General features: G+C 29.1%; 1 protein-coding gene across 1 annotated transcript in view; it reads right to left on the minus strand.

The window, feature by feature from the left end:
* Positions 1 to 4,041: 4,041 nt before the first annotated feature.
* LOC142319857 (uncharacterized) overlaps positions 4,042 to 22,343 on the minus strand; it is a 105,116-nt gene continuing 86,814 nt past the window's right edge. The window contains exons 7-10 of the mRNA XM_075357529.1: positions 17,361 to 17,535; positions 11,296 to 11,536; positions 5,064 to 5,078; positions 4,042 to 4,345 (exon numbers count right to left, since the gene is read on the minus strand). Coding sequence (XP_075213644.1) covers positions 4,068 to 4,345; positions 5,064 to 5,078; positions 11,296 to 11,536; positions 17,361 to 17,535 — 709 coding nt within the window. The 3' untranslated portion in view covers positions 4,042 to 4,067. The remainder of the gene's footprint in view (positions 4,346 to 5,063; positions 5,079 to 11,295; positions 11,537 to 17,360; positions 17,536 to 22,343) is intronic.

Consider the following 22,343-nt stretch of genomic DNA (forward strand, 5'->3'; position numbering starts at 1 on the left):
GACTGATACATGACTGATATGACTTACGAAAACAAAAATATCCACGTTAATAGAGTTTTTTAATTTTAAATTGATTTTGGTCCGTCTTGAAAGCAATAACTACGATATGATTTTCTCATCGATTTTCATTGGATGATGAAAGCTTTAAAAATAACAAATAGCCAACATAGCTTAATACTTTAATGTATTCTCGTATTTATTTAATATCTTTAGGAAGTATAATTAATTATTTCTGATTTATACACTGCCTTTTTTAATATTTTTATTTATAGTCGTATCACCAATTAAAATCATTAGCGACTTATCAGTGTAATACAACTTTACCGGTAAATTTGAAGTCTTGAACGAACTCAAGTCGACTACTCCTGAGACGTGTTGTTAATTGAAACTTAATCACCAAAGAACAACGGTATCCACGATTTAGTATTCTTTCTTTCTTTTTCCTGTTTAGCCTCCGGTAACTACCGTTTAGATAATTCTTCAGAGGATGAATGAGGATGATATGTATGAGTGTAAATGAAGTGTAGTCTTGTATTGTCTCAGTTCGACCATTCCTGAAATGTGTGGTTAATTGAAACCCAACCACCAAAGAACACCGGTATCCACGATCTAGTATTCTAATCCGAATAAAAGTAACTACCTTTATTAGGATTTGAACCTGAGAACTTTGACATCGAAATCAGTAGATTTACGACGACGAGTTTACCACTAAATCAACTCGGTGGGTCTAATACACTGCCTAAAAAAAAATCAGTAATTACATTATTATTGTTGATTATCTGAAAAATCTCTTCAACATGAGAAATATTATTTTATTTCATTATACGTATCTCCGGTTCTAATAATTACTAATTAGATAATTTATAATATTTTGTAGATGAAATTCTTTTTATATCATATTTCATTGATATTTAAGTTAATTAACTTGATTTTTTTACATATATGCCGTATGCATTTTGATATAATGTAATATCTTACATTCAAGCTTTACATTTATAGATAATAAAATTTAATAATTTAAACTAATGATAATGTTCTCTACCAACTTCAGTGTTTCTGGAACAAATTACTGTAAGTAAACTTTAGTTTTTTGTGGTTTATGCATATATTATATCTGTCCATACCATATTAGTTTTCAAGCGTTTTTGTTCAGTCGTTCTGTCAGAAAGACAAGTTTACAACACTGATCGACTTAAGAAATAAATTCCAGTTTACAAAGAAAAACAATGTATTTATGTTTCTCTGAATTTCATGTTGTAATTGTTTATACAAGTAAAAAAAAACAATTTAATTTAAATTTTTTATAAACTGTTTAACTTTGGAAATAGGTGAACCCATAATTGAAATAATTATCCCCCCCTCAAAAAAAAATGAAAACTTAAAATAGCTACAAAAATTGATGTGAAACGAAGTGAAATTTTGTTTTTATGTTTTCTAATAAATTTTACGGTAGCAATACTTTAAAAGATCAATTTAATATTAGTTATTGCACTTTTGTTTATTGCAATTTTAATGCAGGGTTGACATTTTCTGGTAAAGAATAAAGTATTAGATTATTAACTAATTGATCTTTAATTATAATTAATTTATAATTAAAATTAATTTATTATACTATATTTTCAACTTGCATACTGCTTAAATTAAGTGGATTACTTACAAGTCTCCCTCCATGAGTTGTTGTTGCAGTGCAATAACAAAACTTACTAACACATAACCCTAGTAAATTACAGCTCCTATAAAAATGAATTTTAGGATCAAGTAGATTTTTATCTAATTTTCCACATCTTTTTTTTAATAAAAGACAAGATAATAATTAAAGTATCACTTTAACATAATTTCAGGTAATAAATGTTAACTGTACACGGCTTTTAATTATGAAAAAATGAAAATTATTTAAATATTTTTTCTTGAATCAACCTTTTGTTTTTTTTTCTTAATATAAAATAATTCAACAGTGTATTTTTTTGTGAATAAGTTGACATAAAAAGATACGGTATTTTTGAAAAAGGTTTTTATTAAATTATGCATTTCTTTTTTACAAAACCTATTACGTGACAATTCTCCATTATATTAACGACTGGGTAATTTAAAAATTCTTATCACCAGATCATATTATCTACGTTTTTATTTTTTATGACTTTAATTACTTAAAAACCTCCACAACACGTTTCATTCTTCCTTACAGTATCGATACATGCGTAGTACCTAAGGTACAAGAGTCGTTCTCCTAATCAGAATTTCATGCTCTGAAAATAGTCACATATATGCATGTCACTGAGTATATCATGTGGATATGTAAGAGAATATTCCTCTTGATACAACTATAATTTAAATTATATAATATTATTACTTAATTACTATTTTAATTATGATGTAATATAGCCTTTTATTGTAGGATTAGCTACTAAAATCGTTAGCAACTACTCTGGTGTTTCACCCAATTAAAATTTTCCCCACCCTATCAAGTTATCGAATCAAGTACATTCAGCATTATTTTTTAAAATTATTATTTCACTCACTGTGATAAATTATAATACTTAAAATATTAAACTTAATACTTATGATACTTAAATTATAAACTTTTTTATTTACTAAACAATTCCTGCTATGTCAGTGTTTTTACAGTCGTTCGTTATATTATTTATTTTCTACTAAATATAATATCAACCGAAAGAAAATTGGGAATTTATAAGCATAACATTAAAATTTCGGTTCTTGTAGCAATAAGAGAAGTTCCAATTTATTTATTTTTGATCGATTTTTAGGTAATAATAAAAATCAAACGATTAGTAAATGCATTTCCGAACTTTTTTGACCAGTATTCTCACTAATGTATTTATATAATAGTATAGATTTAAATGTCATATATTTTGCTTAACGTACAATCAAGTTATTAATAGGTTCAGAAATCATGAAGTTAGTATGTATAAATAAATTTTATTTTCATAAATATTGTTTTTTGTACATCCCTTGTCACGCTTTACATAAAATCAATATATCATTTAATTTAAGAACTGAAAAAAAAATTCCACGGCATTTTGAGAGTATTTTAGAATTAAATTATAAGCTTTTTTATTTACTAATTAATTCCTGCTATTACGTCAGCGATTTTACAGTCGTTCGTTATATTATTTTTTTTTTTCTGCTAAATATAACATCAACCAAAGAATTACTTTAATTTATGGATCGGAATTGATATGTTCCAGAATTCATACGGATAGTAATGGAAATTATTATCTATCATAATTGCCTTATATTAATACATTTTTAAATATTTTTCTATTAATGTTTTAAATAAAATCTCACTTTTTTTTTCTAAACAATATAAACTTAATTGTAAACCAAATGTTTACGAAAAATACAAGTTTAACTTTTGGGATAGTAAGAATAATTCTTGCCAACAAATTTTAATATCCTAATCTTACTTTTTTAAAGATTGAAGTCCAATTCAAAGTAGGAAAATATCTTTCTTGTCTATAATTCTTTGGTTTATCAAATTCCTTTGACATAGCAGTATTATAATTGGCCGGAAGTAGTATTGACGGCATAACCAGTTGTGTGATTGGTTCTAGGTGTACCTGTCTGCTATGAATTTCCTTACATCATGTTACCTTACCATGAACGAATAACTTTTTTTCATCGTTATTAATCGTTTTATTCTTTACCTTTTAGTGTTAAATTTTTTAATAATTTTTATATTATTTGTTGGTAAGTTTGGCATTAAATGCTTATTATTAGTTCAAATGTTCATATTATTTTCTGAAAAATTTGTATCTCATGTTAAATTACCTTAACCGTTTAGTTGAAGCGCTTACCACACATTACAGTTAGCTAAAAAGTAATTTATGGAATATTTAAAGATAAAGGATTAAGGTAGTGATTAAAAATATAATGATACACCGATTCATTTATAAATATTACTTTATTAAAAATATTATTTTTTCTTTAGGACAGTCAGTCAGTAAATGATATGTTACAATCTTTGTAGTTATAAATATAAGAGAAAAAAACTTTTTAAATATTAATAAATTCTACAATTTCAAAATATATATTAATGTTTTCAAATTTTACTCAGCGTTGACAACAACTTCACCATTTTTAAAAAGTTGTTGAACTCTTCGAGGATGAAGCTTCTCACAAGAAACCGAACGTAGGTAACGAATAGGCGCACCTCTTAAAATACTTTGTAGTTGAGGGATGCTCAGCTCTGGATATCTACAAACACTTAAGATTTGTAGTTCTGGGTACAGAACTTTCTGTGATTCCCATAACCATGTTGCAGTTTCATCCCACATTCTTGGCGATTCTAAAAACAATCCTTTTAAACGGTTCTTTTTTCCGTGACCTGTTTGAAACAAAATTTATCTACTTTGTAAACATTGTAACCTAAGTTTTATACATAATTTTACTCGTTTGCATAAATATAATTTTGTTCACGTAATCTTCCTCGAGTGACAAAAACTATCTGACAGATTTATTTTCTTGACCTTTCTCAGTGCAAGAAACAGTTTCATATGTTGAAGGACACTGTATTATTTGGAGTAAAAAAATATTTATTCTGTTACCTTGTTCCTTTGTATCATTTGTACTTTATTAAAAACTATATATATATCCTAAAAAATTTTATCTAAATTACAACAAATACTGTATGGATATATTAAATCTAGATTGATTTTAAATGTATACATTTATTATATAACATTAAGGTGACCACAGGATCTTTCAGTAAGCTGTATTTTTATTAAAGAAGACTTGCCGAGTGCTAAACTCGATGGTTTTTTAAAATGTGTATGGCTGAATAACATACGAACTGTAAGCCCCAATGGTTTGTCTCCAGTAATATTATTTTTTTTAGATAGATTCAATACCGACCACTTTCATTTACAAATAAAGGAATAAAGTGACAGTAAGGTTTAACCATAATAGGAAGCTCTCAATCTGTAATCGTTATTTATGCAGTAAGTATTCATCTATGATATTCCTTTCGCAGCTAAAAACCTGAAATTTTCTAACCACGTTTTCTATGAATTCATTGGTTTTCTAATATAAGAAAGAAACATTACGACAGTATGATCTTTCTATATGCATTGCTATGAATGCTGACTACACAGTTTTAAACCGTGAATCAATGTATTTATTCTGACCAAACATATTCCTAAACTACAGAACTAGGAATATGAAAATTTAAAAACGGAATCCATATACGGCCATTACAGTTGCCGTAACTGTGGTAAAAACGTTTAACCTCCATTCATCCAGGTCCAATCATCTAAAAGAATTTCAGTCAAGGATAAATGAAATACCATTATTTAGAAAAATAAAGAGATTAGACTATTCTCATTCCACAGTACCTCCGTATGATGCAGGCTGGTGACCCTCCTTTTAAAAGAATTTCATGAGGTTTTGTTCTGCAAGCATTTCAAGAAAATGTGGTATTTCTCTTACTTTTTTTACTGTATAGATGGAATTTCTCGATGAAAACTCTCTTAGGAATAGAATGATAATTTTAAAAAATGACGCATAGCAATATTTTTAGCCTATTCAAATCCATTTTCGTTTATCTGAATTATTAATAGGATTATTTTGGTATTTAAATTAGAAAATCTAAAACTGAAAAAAGAATAAAAGACTATAAAAAACGTAAAACTATTAAATTTGAAGAAAGTCAGTTCGGAGTTAATTTTATTCAAACATTATATCCATGACGTAGATTTTATTATTTACTATTGTAAATAGTAATGTATATAATATTGTAAATTATACTGATTTACTATTGTAACTACGTTTCTGAGAAGTTATAATTTAAAAAAAAAATGTTTAATGTTTTTTATAACATTAAAAATACAGGTTGGAATAAAACAGGAAATAAAAAGAAATTTTAATTGCACATAAAACGTCGAAATTTTCATTAAAAACAAATTCAGAATACCAATATTTAATTTATTTGGAAATAAGTTTCAAGCATATATTATTTTCAAATTCTCTTCTGAAGATGAAATCACACAGATCATCAGATCATACTCGTATAATGTCTTATAACAAATTTATTTGCTAATGTAGACTACATGACAATTTGGAATACTCTTTAACTAGAATAGATAGGATTGTTTTCACCACTGACTCTGTGTGATCTTATAACAAAATATTTCATTTGCATTATTTAAATTTTATTTAAATGTTTTACAATTTTTTTTAATCTTTATTTATAGTCGCATAAAGAGTCATTAGTGACTCATCACTCTGTGTGTATGTACTAGTAAACGTATAGTCTTCAACAGGCTCAGGCCGACCATTTCTGAGACGTGGTTAATTGAAACCCATCCACCAAAGAACACCGGTATCCATAATCTAGCATTCAAACTTGAATACTATCTTTATTAGAATTTGAACTTTAGAACTCTCGACTTCGAAATCAGCCGATTTATGACGACGAGTTTTACCACAAGATCAGGCCGGTGGATTGTTTTACAAACTTAAAACATGGTATTTTATTTAATGTTTACGAAGTGTATATGTTTGTATAACGTTAATGTCAGATAATTTCCTTTTTTGACTTTTATTTTTATTTTTTAATAAACTATAAAAAGAATAATTTTATGTTTAATTTTTTCCTATTTTATATTTTAACATAATGTATTGATAATGTCAAATTTATTCAAATAACTGCGAACGAAATGCTACCAAATTACATTTTGCCTATTCACACACAATATTGTATTAAGCATCGTTTAAAAGAATCAACAGGTTTTTTAAAGCAAATTCAAACATACAGTTCAAAATGAAAATCATCTATTACATATTATCATTAATAATATGTTTTTACAATATTTTTAAAACCCATTTTCATAAGATTTAAGTTAATCCATTATTCTTATAATTCAGTCAGTATCAAATATATTAGTTGTTACGAATATTCTGATAGACGAAAATGATAGAATTTAAAAACAGAAAAAAATTGTAATAATTTTAAAACGAAAAGGAAACAATAAATAATAAATAGTAAAATATACTACTACTCGCTGGTCTAGTCTATTATTGGTTAAACTGAACATCACAAAATCAACTGATTTCCAAAGTCGAGAATTCTAAGGTTCGAGTGCTTGTAGAGGCAGTCGCTTTTATATGGATTTGAATGCTACTCTGTGGATACCGGTGTTCTTTGGAGGTTGGGTTTCAATTAACCACACGTCTCAGGAGTGGTCTACCTGAGTTGTTTAAAAGTACACGTTTACCGGTACATTTGCACTTACATTGCATTACTTCTCCAGCTAGTCAGACCTGGCAAGCCGGTAGTGTTTGCATATAGACAAACACTCATCCAGACCCGGCAATAGCTGGAAAACTGGTTGGAGAAAACAAAATATATTACTGACTATTTATTTGCAAATTTTATCAGCCGATTAATAAATTTTAACTGCTGACTCCGGAAAGTATTTGTAAAACTCTATCTTTTTCAAAAGGTTTTTAGAAAATATAATTTAATTATATCTGGCTCAGATATTAAATTTTTGGCATTAACATGAGAGAATTTTCACTTAAAATACAGATTTTCATTGAAATTCTAACCGTGTTAATATATTTCAGGATATTTTCGGAAAATAACAATTACCTCTTTTTAGTCAATTTTTATATTGCGTAAAAGAATCATTTTCGCAATCATCTTTTATACTTTAATTGTAAAATGAGTTTAAATAATACATTGTTGTGTCTTTTTACGTTATTTAATTTACCTTTCACAACATTGTTGTCAAATGTATCAACTGCCTCGTAACCACACTTATCATCCAAATATATATCTATTATTAAAAATAAGACCATTTTTCATGGTTTCTTATTGATTTATTAATTGTTTTGAATATAAAATGTTAAAATCAGAACTCTCCCTTACGTGGAAAATGATTTTGTTTCGAAATTGTTTATTATTCAATAATGCAAAAGGGTCAGGTTGGCAGTGATGTTAAAAAATCCCCTGTTACATCTTAAAATAACTAGCCATTACATGAATGTGTTTGTTAAAAGAACACAGAAAATAAATTTTTTATTTAATTTTTAATTTGGTTTTTTACATGTCCATGCATTTTAGATATTTATAATTTCAGAAAAACAAGTTGACGCTCGATTTGTAGATTGTTTGTTTTAAGATTGTGAATGTTGTACCGTATATAGAATGTCAAGCCTGACCTAAAACCCAGTCGTTTTAGACGAAAGGCAGAAACTTCACCGCCGTGGAGATCGGCCAAAATGAATATGAAACTAGTTTTCAAGATGTATTAAAATTTTACTGGACATGATTCCAGTAAAATTTGAGTCATGAGTCCGGTGTGCGCCGTTTTTAGCACTAAAGTAATTATTGTAATAAAAACACATTAGAATTGTACATTTTTATTCAATTTAAAAAAAAATGCTCAGGATTTTATTTAACGTTGTTTACTTTCCAAAAATCATTAACTACAAGTTAAAAGAAATATACATACGGTTTTAACTGAACATTCCGTTTGTAATTAACATTCGTCAAAGGTGTAATTATTTCTTTTATAGATTTCTTACTTTTGTAAAATAATTGTAGAATCTGTAACCCAAATTTTGCAATTCAACAGTTCAAAATTTATCCATTTTTAATCAATTTCTGTTCTTTATCAAAAAAGGGCTTTTTAGCTATGGATCTTTAAGTTGTTTTGTAATTAGTAAAAAAAGATTAATTAAAAGAAATATATACAATGTTTTATTTAGTTCCAAAAGCGATTATTTCAATTACTTCTTCAGGCATTCTGCTTTTATATATTTTGATGATAATAAATTTATTAATAAATCTCTGTGGATTTTTAAAAAACATATTATTTAAAGGGATAAAGAAAATTTTTTTGGGGGGAGTAAATGTGGCAATCATTTTAGGATATAAAATTTATATCTATACATTTTTTAGCTTCTATTAGGTAAATTTCATAAGAAAGCTACCTATTATAATGGTTACCATGATTCGACTTCCGGAAAATTTCCACATATTTCGCGTTCACATACCCCAGATCCAAAACCACCGTCAGTTCAAAACTTTATTTCACTTTCTTGTGGACGCAATAACTGCCGTAATTTTGCGCCAGTCACTTTCAAATTGATACATAAAATACAATGACCCAAAATCTCGATCGAGTTCATTAATAGGCAAAATCGAACCATGGGAGTGGAAATAGGGTGACTTCTTTGAAAAAATAAAATATCGCTAAGTAATATAGTTAAGTAAAATATCGAATTCGTTTAATTTTCCAACTATTCTTTGGATGAGGGCCTAAAAGCCCTCATCCAATATAGTAGGTAAAGTTTTTTGATTTGACTAATCATTGACCCAGGGGATGGGAAAAATGGGCTACGAAGATAAAAAAAAATCATACCTTCCTTAACAGGCACAGTATCGAATCGGTTTAAACTGATCGTTAATCCTCTAAACATTGCCTAAAACTTTTGTCTGAAACAATTTTTGATATAACCAACCCTTACGGCAAGGGATGAGCAAAATATTGTTGGAATTGTAAAAAGAAGAGGCTTCCCATATGCTAAACATGTGAAACCTGTTTACATACGAAACCATTGTCGTATTGAGTGAATTTAAAGTGAACGCATTTAAACTGCCGTGACGTAGTACTGTATATATTTTAATTTTTCCAAGTGACAATATTTTATGTGGGTATTGTAGGCTAATTGTTCGTTCAAATCATCTTCTCAACATCATTGTTGTTACATTTATACATGTTTTTAAATAAAATTTTCTGAAAGCATTGTCTTTTTTTATCAATACAAAGAGACAAACCTGGAATCTCCCACTAATCCTCAAATAGGTGTGTTGTCAAGCAGTTCAGGAAAAATAAGAAAATCTTGATAAACTTGGCAATAGCTTGTAGTCTAATGAGAAAACGTGGTGTCCGTAAAACATAGAAAGTAATGTTTGATTCGAGCTCGTACAATCCGAGTTCGCCTACCCTTACTTTGTCACCGTGAAATCTACCTCCGCATTCCGACGTGCCAAAAGGAATTTTTTTTATATAGAATCCCTTAAATTATTGTAAGAAAATTTTTATAATGAATATTTTATTTTAAAAACTTCCTACTTATAATTACATTTATTTACATTTCATATTATTTGAACAGAAAAAAATATTTTCTCATAGTAAAATTCAATTCCATAATTTGTTTCCTGTGTTATTCTAATAATTAATACTTTATTAATCCTGGGATTGATTAATCAAAAATTTACGATTTTTTCTCGCATTTAAAAATATGAACTTTTATATAAAGCGCAACTAAAAATTTTAATTGATATCTTTATTAATGAATCTTACTTTTATTACAGGAAATTATAAAAGTTATCCGATTTGAATTATCCTTTTTTTATCAATTTTCTCCTTAATAATCGTTTATACCAAAATGTAATGTGAAATTCATTTTAAGCCAGTTGTTTAGTTACAGTAATTTTCAGTAAACTCTCAATTAGATAATAGATAGTATCTTCTTTTTTTTGTTGTTATAGATAATTCTGAGAAATGCCATTTACTCACCTCCAATAAATGGGGGAGTGTCGGACCCGCACGGGTTCGGCTAGATGTTATTAAGAGCCTATGTGTACCCGCACCCTACCGACTAAAATTCATATCTCACCGTTTCTCCTCCTCTGGGGACGGTCCTGCAGTTTAAGCATTGCGCTGGCCCAGGAGGTGCCTTTAGGGTCAAGAGGTCCAGAGTCTCCGTGTTTCATCACCGTCACCCATCCCCACAAGTGCAGACGCACGACGGCTCCACAGGGGGCTGTCCTTTGCCCCTTCACCTTCAAGTCACTTTCTTCGCCTGAGCGTCAGGTCTTTTGTATGGAACTCTGATTCCTTGCTGGTAGAGATGGTATCTGTTTCTGTTGTATTCGATTATTCTGTTGCCTGTGATTCAAATCTATGACTTTCCAATTTCCAAATTTTTTTTCTCCCTTAATGTATATTAGAAGTTCATTAAAATTACTGTTAAGTTTCTTCATAAAATAAATCGTGATCTAGTATTTTTTTTAACAAGAAATAAAAAAACCGTAAGAATTTTACGATTTGAAAAGAAAAACATAGTAAAAGATAAATATTAATATATTTTATCATTATGTAAATATACACCTCCTCAAACGCTTCAAGAAAGTAGATCAGATATTAAAAATATTATCCTTCCGATTTTTACACCTTCGTATGGATAAATTTATTTATTTGCTAATAAGTAATTTAAACGGTTAGTTTATATCTACACTATAACAACCTGGCAAAATATGTATACCTGGCTTGAAATTCAGTGTGGCACGCCAAAAACATTGAGGCATATGATGAGTCCAGCTAAAGTCGTCACCATCAGCATAAAAAAGAAGCCTTAATCTAGGAGATGGTAAAACATAATTGCTATCAGAGCAACCGTGGCTTGGACAGCTACTAGGAGTTACAAAACCGCAACCACTCAAAACTAAATTTTCAAGTTTTTGACAATTCAGTAGGATTACATGCGGATCAACTTCCTCGATAACCTAAATAAAAACAAAAATTATTTTTTAGATCATTTCAAAATACTTTTTTTTATGATTTTTTTCTATTATTACATCTTTAATTTGTGATTTTATTAATTTATTGGAGTAAATAGTTGATTCTATATAAAAGCAGTAACTTTTATCAATAATCTTACTGTGAAACAAAGGATAATTTATGTTCAAAATTTTGGTCTCCAGTTTAATTTTTTCGTAATTTAAACGTTAAAATTTTGATGGTAAATCACATTTTTATTACCGCAGAAATAGATTTAATAATTATTAAACAGTATTAATTATTTGCTAACTTCTCGTAACTTTTATTAAAAACGAAGTCTTTCAAGGCCAAATAATTTTTTTTTTAATAAATTTTTATTATCCATAACGTATATATTATAAAAACTTATTTTAATAACATTGTTTTGGAAACATTCAAAACTCCAGGAAAATTTCTTTCTTCCCTAGTTTAATGATTGTACTCATGATTTCCTTCATGCATTATTAATAATCTAGATTTATGCCTGACTAGTTGCAGCAAGCTAGTAATATTTTGCACACTTTCTACGTGAATTTGTGTTAATTGGAATACTCAATACGAAAGGTTTGAGCTGTTGTTATAATTTACCGTTTTTTTTCTTTTTTAATTTAACTTTATGAAAAAAAAAAACTTTAAATCGACCAAAAAAGGTTTCCTAGTGGTTGAATAAAACATAAAATTTAACTTTCCTTCAAAGATAAATTTTAAAATTATATTTACCACTGTGACCCTTGTGATTCTTTAATTGTAATTATATTTAAGGGTTTACAGAAGTAATATAAAAGAAAAAAAATGGTAGAAATTCAATTCGTTGATAAAATACTTCAAATATATTACCGAATGTTAAATACTAAATAAAAATATCTTTAAAATCGTCTCGGCCTTTCATTTGGGGATACTGGAAAATCCTGGGACCCCCGTTTGCCAATGTACAGGCTTCAAAAGCTAGTTAGGTTAATTAATTCAAGATATTAAATCAAGAAAAAATATATTTCGGATTAAAAGAAGAAAAAATAATTTTTTAAAGCTTGGTAAAGGCGAATTATTCCTAAAAAGGGGTTACATCATCCACTTTTTAGGAAAGTAATGACGATTTTTGTTTTTTTTTGTATTGTTTGTCATGACGGTTTCAATATTTATAATCGCTCTAACTTCTAACAATCCCTGTTTACTTAGAGAAATATTGAAAAAAAGAATATATACATGGTGAATATTATTTCAACCATAATTGAAATTAAGAATTTTTAAACATTTTTTTACGAGTAGATATTATCAGGGTAGAAATATTTTTCACCCTTTACCACAGCAGTAACGCATAACGGTTTTAAATTGATATTTAGTCCAAACAACCCTAAGTTGTTTGTTATAAATATATATAAACTTATAAGCCTATATCCCGTAAGTATAATGTTATTTAGTTTTTATAAATATAAAAAAATCGACTTAGAGCATATTTGTTTTCTTCTTTTTAACATTCTAAAAAAGAAATTAAAAAAATAGTAACTAACATAATTTTTTTTAGCTTTGTCCTTGAAGTAATCAAAATTTGATACCTATGTAAGTACAGGAAAATGTTAGTAGCATATTACCAAACTTTTTTAAATTAGTCAAAGACCAGATTAAATTTCTATTGTTAAAATTTGTTCTAAGGGAAAACGTCGTTTGTTTGAGTTTGGAAGAACTTCATGCTCCGTGTTTGGAATGTGCAATTCATTTATATACAGGTTAGCCCCGTAGATGATGATCAAACTTAAGGTTCACTCAAGACATCAGAATAACCAAAAAACGTTGTGTGGACAAATGCCTTTTTTCTTCGTTTCATTTCGCCTTCCATTTAGTTTTAATAAAACATTTTATCATTAATAAAAATTTATATTTTGTGAACGAATTGAGAAATTTGGTGTGAATATACCTAATATCTTCTACAAAAAAAATAAGTTTGAAAATTTTATTTTTGAAAATTCCAAAATAGAAGCCGTTTAAATTTTTTATTTATTAATTTTTGGTATATTACTTTAACCAAATTATTCTTTATCAGATAAAATCTCAAAAGTTATGCAGTTTGATAATTTTGTGCCTGTTTTATTATCATTAATAATAGAAATTATTTAATTAATTTTATTTCAATACTGAAGGAAGTGAAGATTGACGCAAAATTGTCAGCCGGCACACATTCTGAATAACTAAAATAAGATAACTAATCCAGGAGCGATAGAAATATTATTAAATTCTTTTTAAACTATTATTACTAGTATTACATTTTTTCAAACTAAAAAATTAATTAAATATACAACGATAAAATGATTAACACTAGCTAATTTTTCATATTTGTGAAACCGTATATAAATATTTCATTTTTACATACAGTTCTCTAAACCGCTAATGTAATTTTATCTTAACAAACTTCGAATTATTATTATTACTTTTTTTTAAATTAATCTTCTAATGTATTTTTTAAAGTTAACTTTATAAATCAGTTATAACTGTACTTATTCAGGAGATATTTTAATATTTTTCTATCTTAAAGTTATGAGCTTCCCTTAAAATGATGAATTTTTATTTTGTAATTAGTTCATACTTATGAAAGTTACTTGATAAAGTTTCACTACGACATGAAAGACTCTTTTATTTGTTAAACCCATATTACTCTACACAAAATAGTTGGTAAAGTCAGTTAAAAATAAATCGAATTAATACCGTAAAATAATCTCATAATAAAATGGGTCATGATTTAAATTTTATTTTAGAATAACACAAAAAACAAAATTTTGATCATAAACTTAAAAACCATAACGGTTAGTGTATATAGCTTAGTTCAGTGAACTAGCCACCATATGCCAATACCAGAGCCATTACATTCTCGTAATTCTTTAAAACGAAATTATGATTAAATCATTACCTTTTTTAAATATCATAATTAATTAAGCAAAGGTTAAATTTTAAACGATTTTATTGAATTACAGACTAATAAATATTAAAAATTATGCTACATAACTACGCTCAAATAAACGTAATATTTAATACAGCGGCTTTTAGAGCCGATCATACCATTTTCCGTATCATCTTGATCGGATTCAAATCGGGATGGTAAGAAAGAATTCACAGAATCTGATGCCCGTGTTTTTTGAATAGTTCATAAAAATGGTACTTTATTTTTGAATGTCTATGTGATTTAATTATATCGCCAAATTGTGGTTTTAACATTGCTTTATTAAACGTAATATTGTTCTTTCCTAATCAATTAATCATGCCAATTTTCCTGTCATTTAATTCGGAGGCTTTTCTTGAAGTGAATTGTGGTATGGTGCATTATCTATAATAACCACTGACTGGGAGGAAAGACCAGGAATTAATTTTTTTGTTGCCTACTACATGAAATCGTTACTGTTGATACTGTCGTGATAGTCACGCCTTTTGAAATCGTTTTCCAAGTTAACATCGCCTTCAGCATGAACCCAGATTTTCCTCCAGTGTGCATTATGATTAACTAATCATCTTTATTAATCGGCTCTTTTACTCCTCCGCCAATGTCATCTGACCACGATTTTGTAGTCTGATAGAACGGTAAAATATACGATTTCTCCAAATAAATAATCGAACAATTTCCTTTTCTGCAATCGGTCATTTTTCTTAAATATTCTATCCTCTTGCACCAGATGTCTTCTTTCTCAATCGAAATTTTCCTATTATTATCAGTTTTACACCGCAAAATCTAACTCTTTCAGGGTAGCTGCTAGTGTATGAAGATCTTCGCGTAATTTATTTAATGTAGGCATTCATTATGTTTTGCGTGAAACTCGTTAACTGTTCGTCTTACAGTGCCTTGATCAGAACTGTCTTATCCAATAACTGGTTTTTAACATTCTTCATACTTTATTAGTGTGCTGAATGGACGCAACTGCGATTTATATTTAAGAAAATCCTACTTTTCTTTTCGGAGTTTTTGAACTTGTGATTTTGAAATCCCACAAGTTGCAGCTTCAGTGGTTCTTCGCATTTTTGAATGCGTATTGTATGTTTCTCTTCTAATTTTTATAACTTTAAAGCTTCTTTTTTCATAAAATCATGTACATTATTAACTATTTTACGTGCTTGAATACGAAGAGTTTTATTCTCATCATTAACAACGCGTACAGTATATATCGACTTCAATTTGTTCATGGCTTCCACCACCCTCCATCCAAAATCAGCCTACTATTCGCCCACTATCCTAATTTTTGGTCGTTTTGAAATGAAATTCGGTTTTTATATTTGGTATTTTTTTTATCCTTTTATTTCTTTTTTCTTTCTAGTTTTTGACTCTGCCCTGTGCAAGGGACAGTCGCGGTTCTCCTCAGCGACTTTCTTCCTCGCGCAAGCAAGCTTTTATAATCATCATATGCATTAAACGTGGAATATGAAAGTGAAATATTTTAGCTTCTGAAAAATTCTATGCCTGACCAGGATTCGAACCCGGGACATCCGCATAAAAGGCCGAGACGCTACCACTCCGCCACGGAGTGGTATCAGATCAGATTTTTGGAAATTATTATGATTTTTGAAAATAAGATTTGAAACTGCTTCAGGTAATAATTGCGCTTAATCGAAACAGGTATAAAAATATATGTGAGAATAGTAAGAGTGTTATGTAGCCAACTTTTAAAGTAAAATATACTTCAATTTAAAATTAGCATTGTGCGTACTAATTTGAAATTTGTATTTATTTAAACTAAATAACATTCAGATCGAACATTTTTTCATAAGTAATGGTTTTTATCTAACTTTTTAAATAAAAAGTTAAGATACGTTTTTTGTACAGGATATGTAGAATAAATGAATGTAATATAAAAAAAGAGAACATAAATTCAGTTAAAATTAAATTCTCTGATTTATACCAAAATAACAAAAGTAAAACAAAATACGGCATAAAAATGACTACATATGAATTTATCATTTCCGGTAATACGGTATTTCTCAAAAAAATAAGAAAAAATTTGTTTTTCAGTTGAAACGAGAAGCATAAACTTATGTTTTAAAATAATTCAACCTTTTCTTCAGTATTATTTTTAAAATAAAAATTACCTTTTTACGCTCACGTTTTTGTACGTACATTACATAAAAAGTAACGAAAAATTAATTTTTTTTTTTGTTGAGGAGTGCATAAAAGAGTAATATAAAATTGTATTTCCATACAACTTTGATTTAAACACAGGGAGAATTCTGGAAATCAACGAAACGATAAATTAAAATTTATCATTTAGTTTTTTTTTCTATTTTAAAATGACAGCTTGCTATTATTAATTCATATTTTTATTTTTTACCTTAAAGGTATTTTTTTAAAAATTACTTTAGCTTAGTCATCTAATTTACTATGAGTTCAACTTTTAGTAAAAATACAGATTTTTTCATTTCAATTTTTTTGAGCTTTGATACAGCAAAAAGATATTAAAAAATTCACTGATTGTAGATAATGAAAAGGTTTTTATTATTTGACTTTTACATTTTCTTGTCTGTTTTATTTTATAAATTTTTAGTTGTATAATTTAGTGTATATTGGTAAAAATATTTCACCCGTTTACTTTGTTTACTTTTTCAGTAATATGGAGGTAGGCCTGCTAAAATAATAATATAATGGGTTACATGAGAATGTAATGTTCAAAATTCCACAAGGAATTTGAACATTAAATTACACAAAAATTATCAGAACGAATTTCCTTATTCGATCTCTATCAAACTAGTTTTAATTTTAAAATGTATATACATAATATATAATTTTTTATGAATTTAATACAATTAAAAGTAATGTCTCACCTTAAGTTCCAATGCTTGTAATGACTTAGGTCCATGATGTTCTAATAGAGGTGCTATATCCGAAAAGTCAAGGAGACATCTCTCACCACTTGATACGCAGACTGTACTTAATTCTTTTAACCGATGCAAGGAGATCAACGGTTGTAAAACATCATGAGGTGTGTTTGGATCGAACCTATGAATATTTTGTTATTATATATTTGACATCTATTTAAACATCAATAACAAACAATATGAAAAAAATTCAATTACGGAAAATATTTCAAAAATTCTATATTTCTGAAGTACGATTTTTTTAGTGCATTTTTCAAGTGGCTATATTGTCTTTGAGAACGAACATATATAATTTGTAGATTCCAACTTTAAACATTTTTCTTCGTAGGAAATATTTTCCCTTTTTGAAGTTATAATAGCAAATCTTTAAGGTATAAATTCATATTTTTCGGTATAATAGTAAAGTTTTGGACATATATTATTCAGAAGTTGCAGCAGTTTAAAACTATATACTAATTCCATTATTGTGACGATTAGAAAAATATTCAGCCCCTATCTTCCTTATGTTAATAAGTAAAGGAATTAAATAAATCAAATAAATTTTTTCATAATCATATCCAGATTAATGAAGAAAGAATTACTAATTCTACATTAATTTTTAGAAAAAAATTGTGATCTTAAAAATTTTAAGCTGGGTGATATATTGTCCGATTATAGCATAATATTTGTGAGATTTCTTTTATATATTTTTTTTCTAATAATATAAAAGAATGTATTGCTTAAATTCAGTTATATATTTTGAAATATTTATCATGTTATTATGTGTTTTTTTAAATTTCAAAGTAATGTCAACACTACTTTTAAAATTTCAAATAAAACTAAGTAAGAAAAAATTCGTTAAGTTTTACTATTTCAGCGCTCTCTATAGGTGTTTTTAGTAACTTCACCCCGACAAACCGATTGTGTTATCGACAAAGTGGCACTATTCAACAATTCAAAATATTTTATTTTATTTACTCAGTTACAGAAAATTCTTCAAAGAAATGAAAGTTTCTTTTTGTTTTTTTTAATTTTTTATTAAAATTACCCAGGCTATCGAGATCCAGATTTCTAGGTTTATCGAAAATCGTTTGAATTAGTTCATAAAATAAAATAGCTTCCTCCGAAGATAGTGTGAATGGAATTAAGTGGTAATTACTGTTAACCCACTAACTAAACTGCAGTCGTCTGGCATGATCACCAAGCTTGGAAGTGTTCAACTTTCTAAATATTATAAGAGCGTAGTCATATCTCATGAGTGAAGAGACGCGAATTTTGTCATCAAAGCATTCAAAATAGAATTTAGGTTTTTTAAATTCAAATTGAAATGGAAAAATGAAGCTACAGTTTAGAGTACAAGAAAATAAAAAATACAATATGACTCTAAAAAATAATTAAACACAATCAAAATTATGCCAAAAACCACTAAACCACCCAACACATAACCTCAAATTTATGATAACAATGAATAGTATAATAAAATTAAATTCGAAGCATACAGTAAGTTTTGCTAACCTATTTTTTCAGCTGTTGCCTAAGGAGGTGTTTACGTCCACTGGCGTCCTTGAGGGCATCAATGAAATTGACGGTTTGGCATGGGTGGCCGATCTTGCACGGGATCCAGATTGTTGGGCTAACTCGAGGCTGTAGAAGGAGATGCTCTGGGGCGGAGCCTGTGCTTCGGTCGGGCTCACTGCGGCTGGGCCAAATGGTGGTTGGCGGCATCGGTGCCGCGGACCTGGCCGACGGGGCGGTGAACATAGGTGGAATGAACTTTGTGGTGACAAAGGACTCCTCTGAGGGCGAGGAACGGTCGGTTACCCGTATGGTGGATGGAATTAGTTTGGCTAGTTCTGGCCGAGAATCCCAATGTTTGTTTTTGTGGCTGTCAAGGAACGGCGGATATATACTCAACCACCTTATGAAGGTGGCTGAGTATATGGCTCAAAGGAATTCTTCTACTCTCCGAGTACACACACACACGTGACTTCGTTGGCTGTTACGGGAGTCGAGTCCCGGTGAGAAAGCCGGTGGGTCCCCGACCGCGACGGTCGTACGCGGATCTTGTCCGGGCAGTGAGGGATACCGTGTCGGCACGTAGGAGTCAAAAGATAGGACCTCCACATAAGAGTTCAGGATACTGGTGACGTTGCTGTCAAGTTGGGACAACAAATACTGGAGAAGGTGGAAGGTACCACTGCCACAGCCGGTAGGGGTGTTCGGCGGTTCCATTTGCTGATAAAGGACATCTATGCCCTTACCTCGGAGGAGGAATTGTTACGTGACATGAGGAAGACTGCTAGGGATTCGATCACTATTGATGTCCTCTCCCTGTGGCTGTCGTATGGGGAAACTAAGGTTGCGTCAGTGACGGTTCCGCCATTGCTGACCGAGGCTAAATGTTGGCCGACTTCGTGTAGGATGGAAAGATTTGGGTTTCGAGGAGGTTCGCCGAAGAAAGATGCTATCAGGGTTGAAGCATACGACATCGAGCAGGGTCCTGCAGCGGCTCCGACAAAAGGGAGCGTTGTTTTAATTGTGGACCTCTGGAAGGGCTGCCAAACGGAGGTTAAATGTTCGGGGGTTAAATGTTTCCCCTCCCAGTTCCGGGAGGGGAAACAAACCAATGATGTACTCAAAAAAGAAAAATTCTAATTTTTCAAGTATTTAAATTTTTATGCCAAAAACAGCTGTTTATAATTTTTACAAATTCATAGTATTTTTCTGTTGTTTTTTCTTTTTTGTTTTAATAACAAAAGCTGATTCTTTTTTTTTCTTAAACTTTTTTTCAGAATTTAATTCTCTACAAGTTTTGATGATTTTTTACTATAATCATAAATAAATTAAAAAAATATTAGCAAACCAAAAAAAAGCAACAGTTTTAACACTGTCGTGACATATTGGCCACCCAATATTTATAAAATATATTTTTCCCATTAATGAACATCATTATCGTTTTTAAAACAAAAAAAAATATCAACAAGATAATTTAATATAAAATTTCATTTACTCGTTATAATGAGTAAAGTAGCAATATACTATTAAATAATATATAAATATAAAACATATTTATACTATATAAATAATATAATAAAATAATATATAATATCCATTCAGTGTTAAAATGAAGCCAACAGGAATGCAATTCACTCATCAGTTTTTCTTCTACGTCTGACACTGGTGTTGGTTATCTTGTGAATGGTTTTTCAATTTTAATAGTAATTTGTGTCTCATGTCTGGTATTTTATAATCTTATGGTTACGGCACTTAACAGACACGAAATGTGAGTTACTAATAAGTCACGAAATGTTATATTTCGTGTCTGTTACCATTAACAAACACAAAATATAAGTTAATAATAAGTTAGTATTCCATGCTCTACGTGTCTGTTCAGTTGTATTTTTGTAATATCCTTTCAACTATTGTTCAGAATATTAAAAAGTAGTATTAAAGAATAATAAGAAAATTATTCCAGTTGGTAATATCATAAATTTTCACAATTTAAATACTTTCTCCTCACGAAGGAAGTAAATAAACAAAAAAACAAACATTTAATAAAGTCATAATTCTTTACAAAGGTAATTCAAAACGGTCGTACAGTATTTATTGATATCATTTTTCTTTAATTACGTTGAACAAATAAATGAATTTAAGTGTGTTTCTAGTAAAGCAATGTTGTCTTAATTACCATGTATATTTAAAGGTCAGCGAGGAAACAATAACAACCTGACGCAAGTTTATTTAGCAGTACATTCTATATTGACAACTTGATAGTTCCAAAGAATTGTAAGCATCATCAGTGCTATTCAGCTCACAATTTCAATTTAATTCGTTTAAAGAGAACTCTTCCTTTCCATCTGAAGAAGATCGTGCTTGCGCATAAGAGCGTGTAAATGTAGGCCCTGTGTACGTGTGTGTGTCTGTGTGTGTGTGTGTGTGTGTGTGTGTGTGTGTGTGTGTGTGTGTGTTTGCATTCTTTTTCCCGTTGACTACATAGAACACATTTTATTAACAATGAATCAGTCAATCGATTTCAAGTGAATTTTTATTAGCTGCTTACTCTGCATACGTGTTCTATTTAATAAAATTTTATTTGTTCTAGTTAAATAGAATTTAAATATACCTCTCTTTCAAATACAAATTCATGAAAAGTATTATTTAAAACGGTAAGGAAATCATAAATAAGAATTATATCATACCTCATCGTAACATGTTAAAGATATTTTTATATTTATGACCTCATCAGTTTTTTTAACTGTTATAGAGTTTAAAAATAGAGATTTTTTTAGTACTGAATTTATTTAGTTATTATTAACGAACATGGAATTTATTTTTTATATTACAGAATTTATGAAATATTTTTATCATGTTGCACTTCAGCATTTTCTTTAATTCTGCGTAATTCCACATATCCTATTTAAATTCACAGTATTGAAATTAAGTTTATCGCATTATGAAGCCTGGATTTATCTCAATTCTTCTTTGACATAAGCGCCTCTAGATGGATTTTTGTAAAATAACAGGACGAAAAACAGAAATTATCGATTAGAAGCCTAAGGGGGTCCGTTTCCACCAAACTGTGCAAATATAAAAAAATCCCTTTCGGCAGGCCGGAAGGCGAAGGTAGATTTCACCGGTGGAAAGTAGGGGATAAAAAAGAATACCACCGAAAAATTAAGAGAAACCTCAAATTTACTCAATACGACAGTGGTTGCATGTGAAAAAAAGTTTCACATGTTTAGCATATGACAAGCCCATCTTCCAGCAATTCCAGCAAAATGTTGGTCTTCCCTTGCCGTAAGGATTGGTCATACAAAAAACTTGTTTCAGAAAAAAGTTTTAGGTAATGTACAGAGGACTAACAACCAATATAAACCGATTCGATACTGTGCCTGTTAAGGAAGGAATGCTTTTTTTTCTCTTCAAAACCCATTTTTTCCATCCCTTAGG

The sequence above is a fragment of the Lycorma delicatula genome, chromosome 2, assembly GCF_047948215.1.
Source record: "Lycorma delicatula isolate Av1 chromosome 2, ASM4794821v1, whole genome shotgun sequence".
Lineage (NCBI taxonomy): Eukaryota > Metazoa > Arthropoda > Insecta > Hemiptera > Fulgoridae > Lycorma > Lycorma delicatula.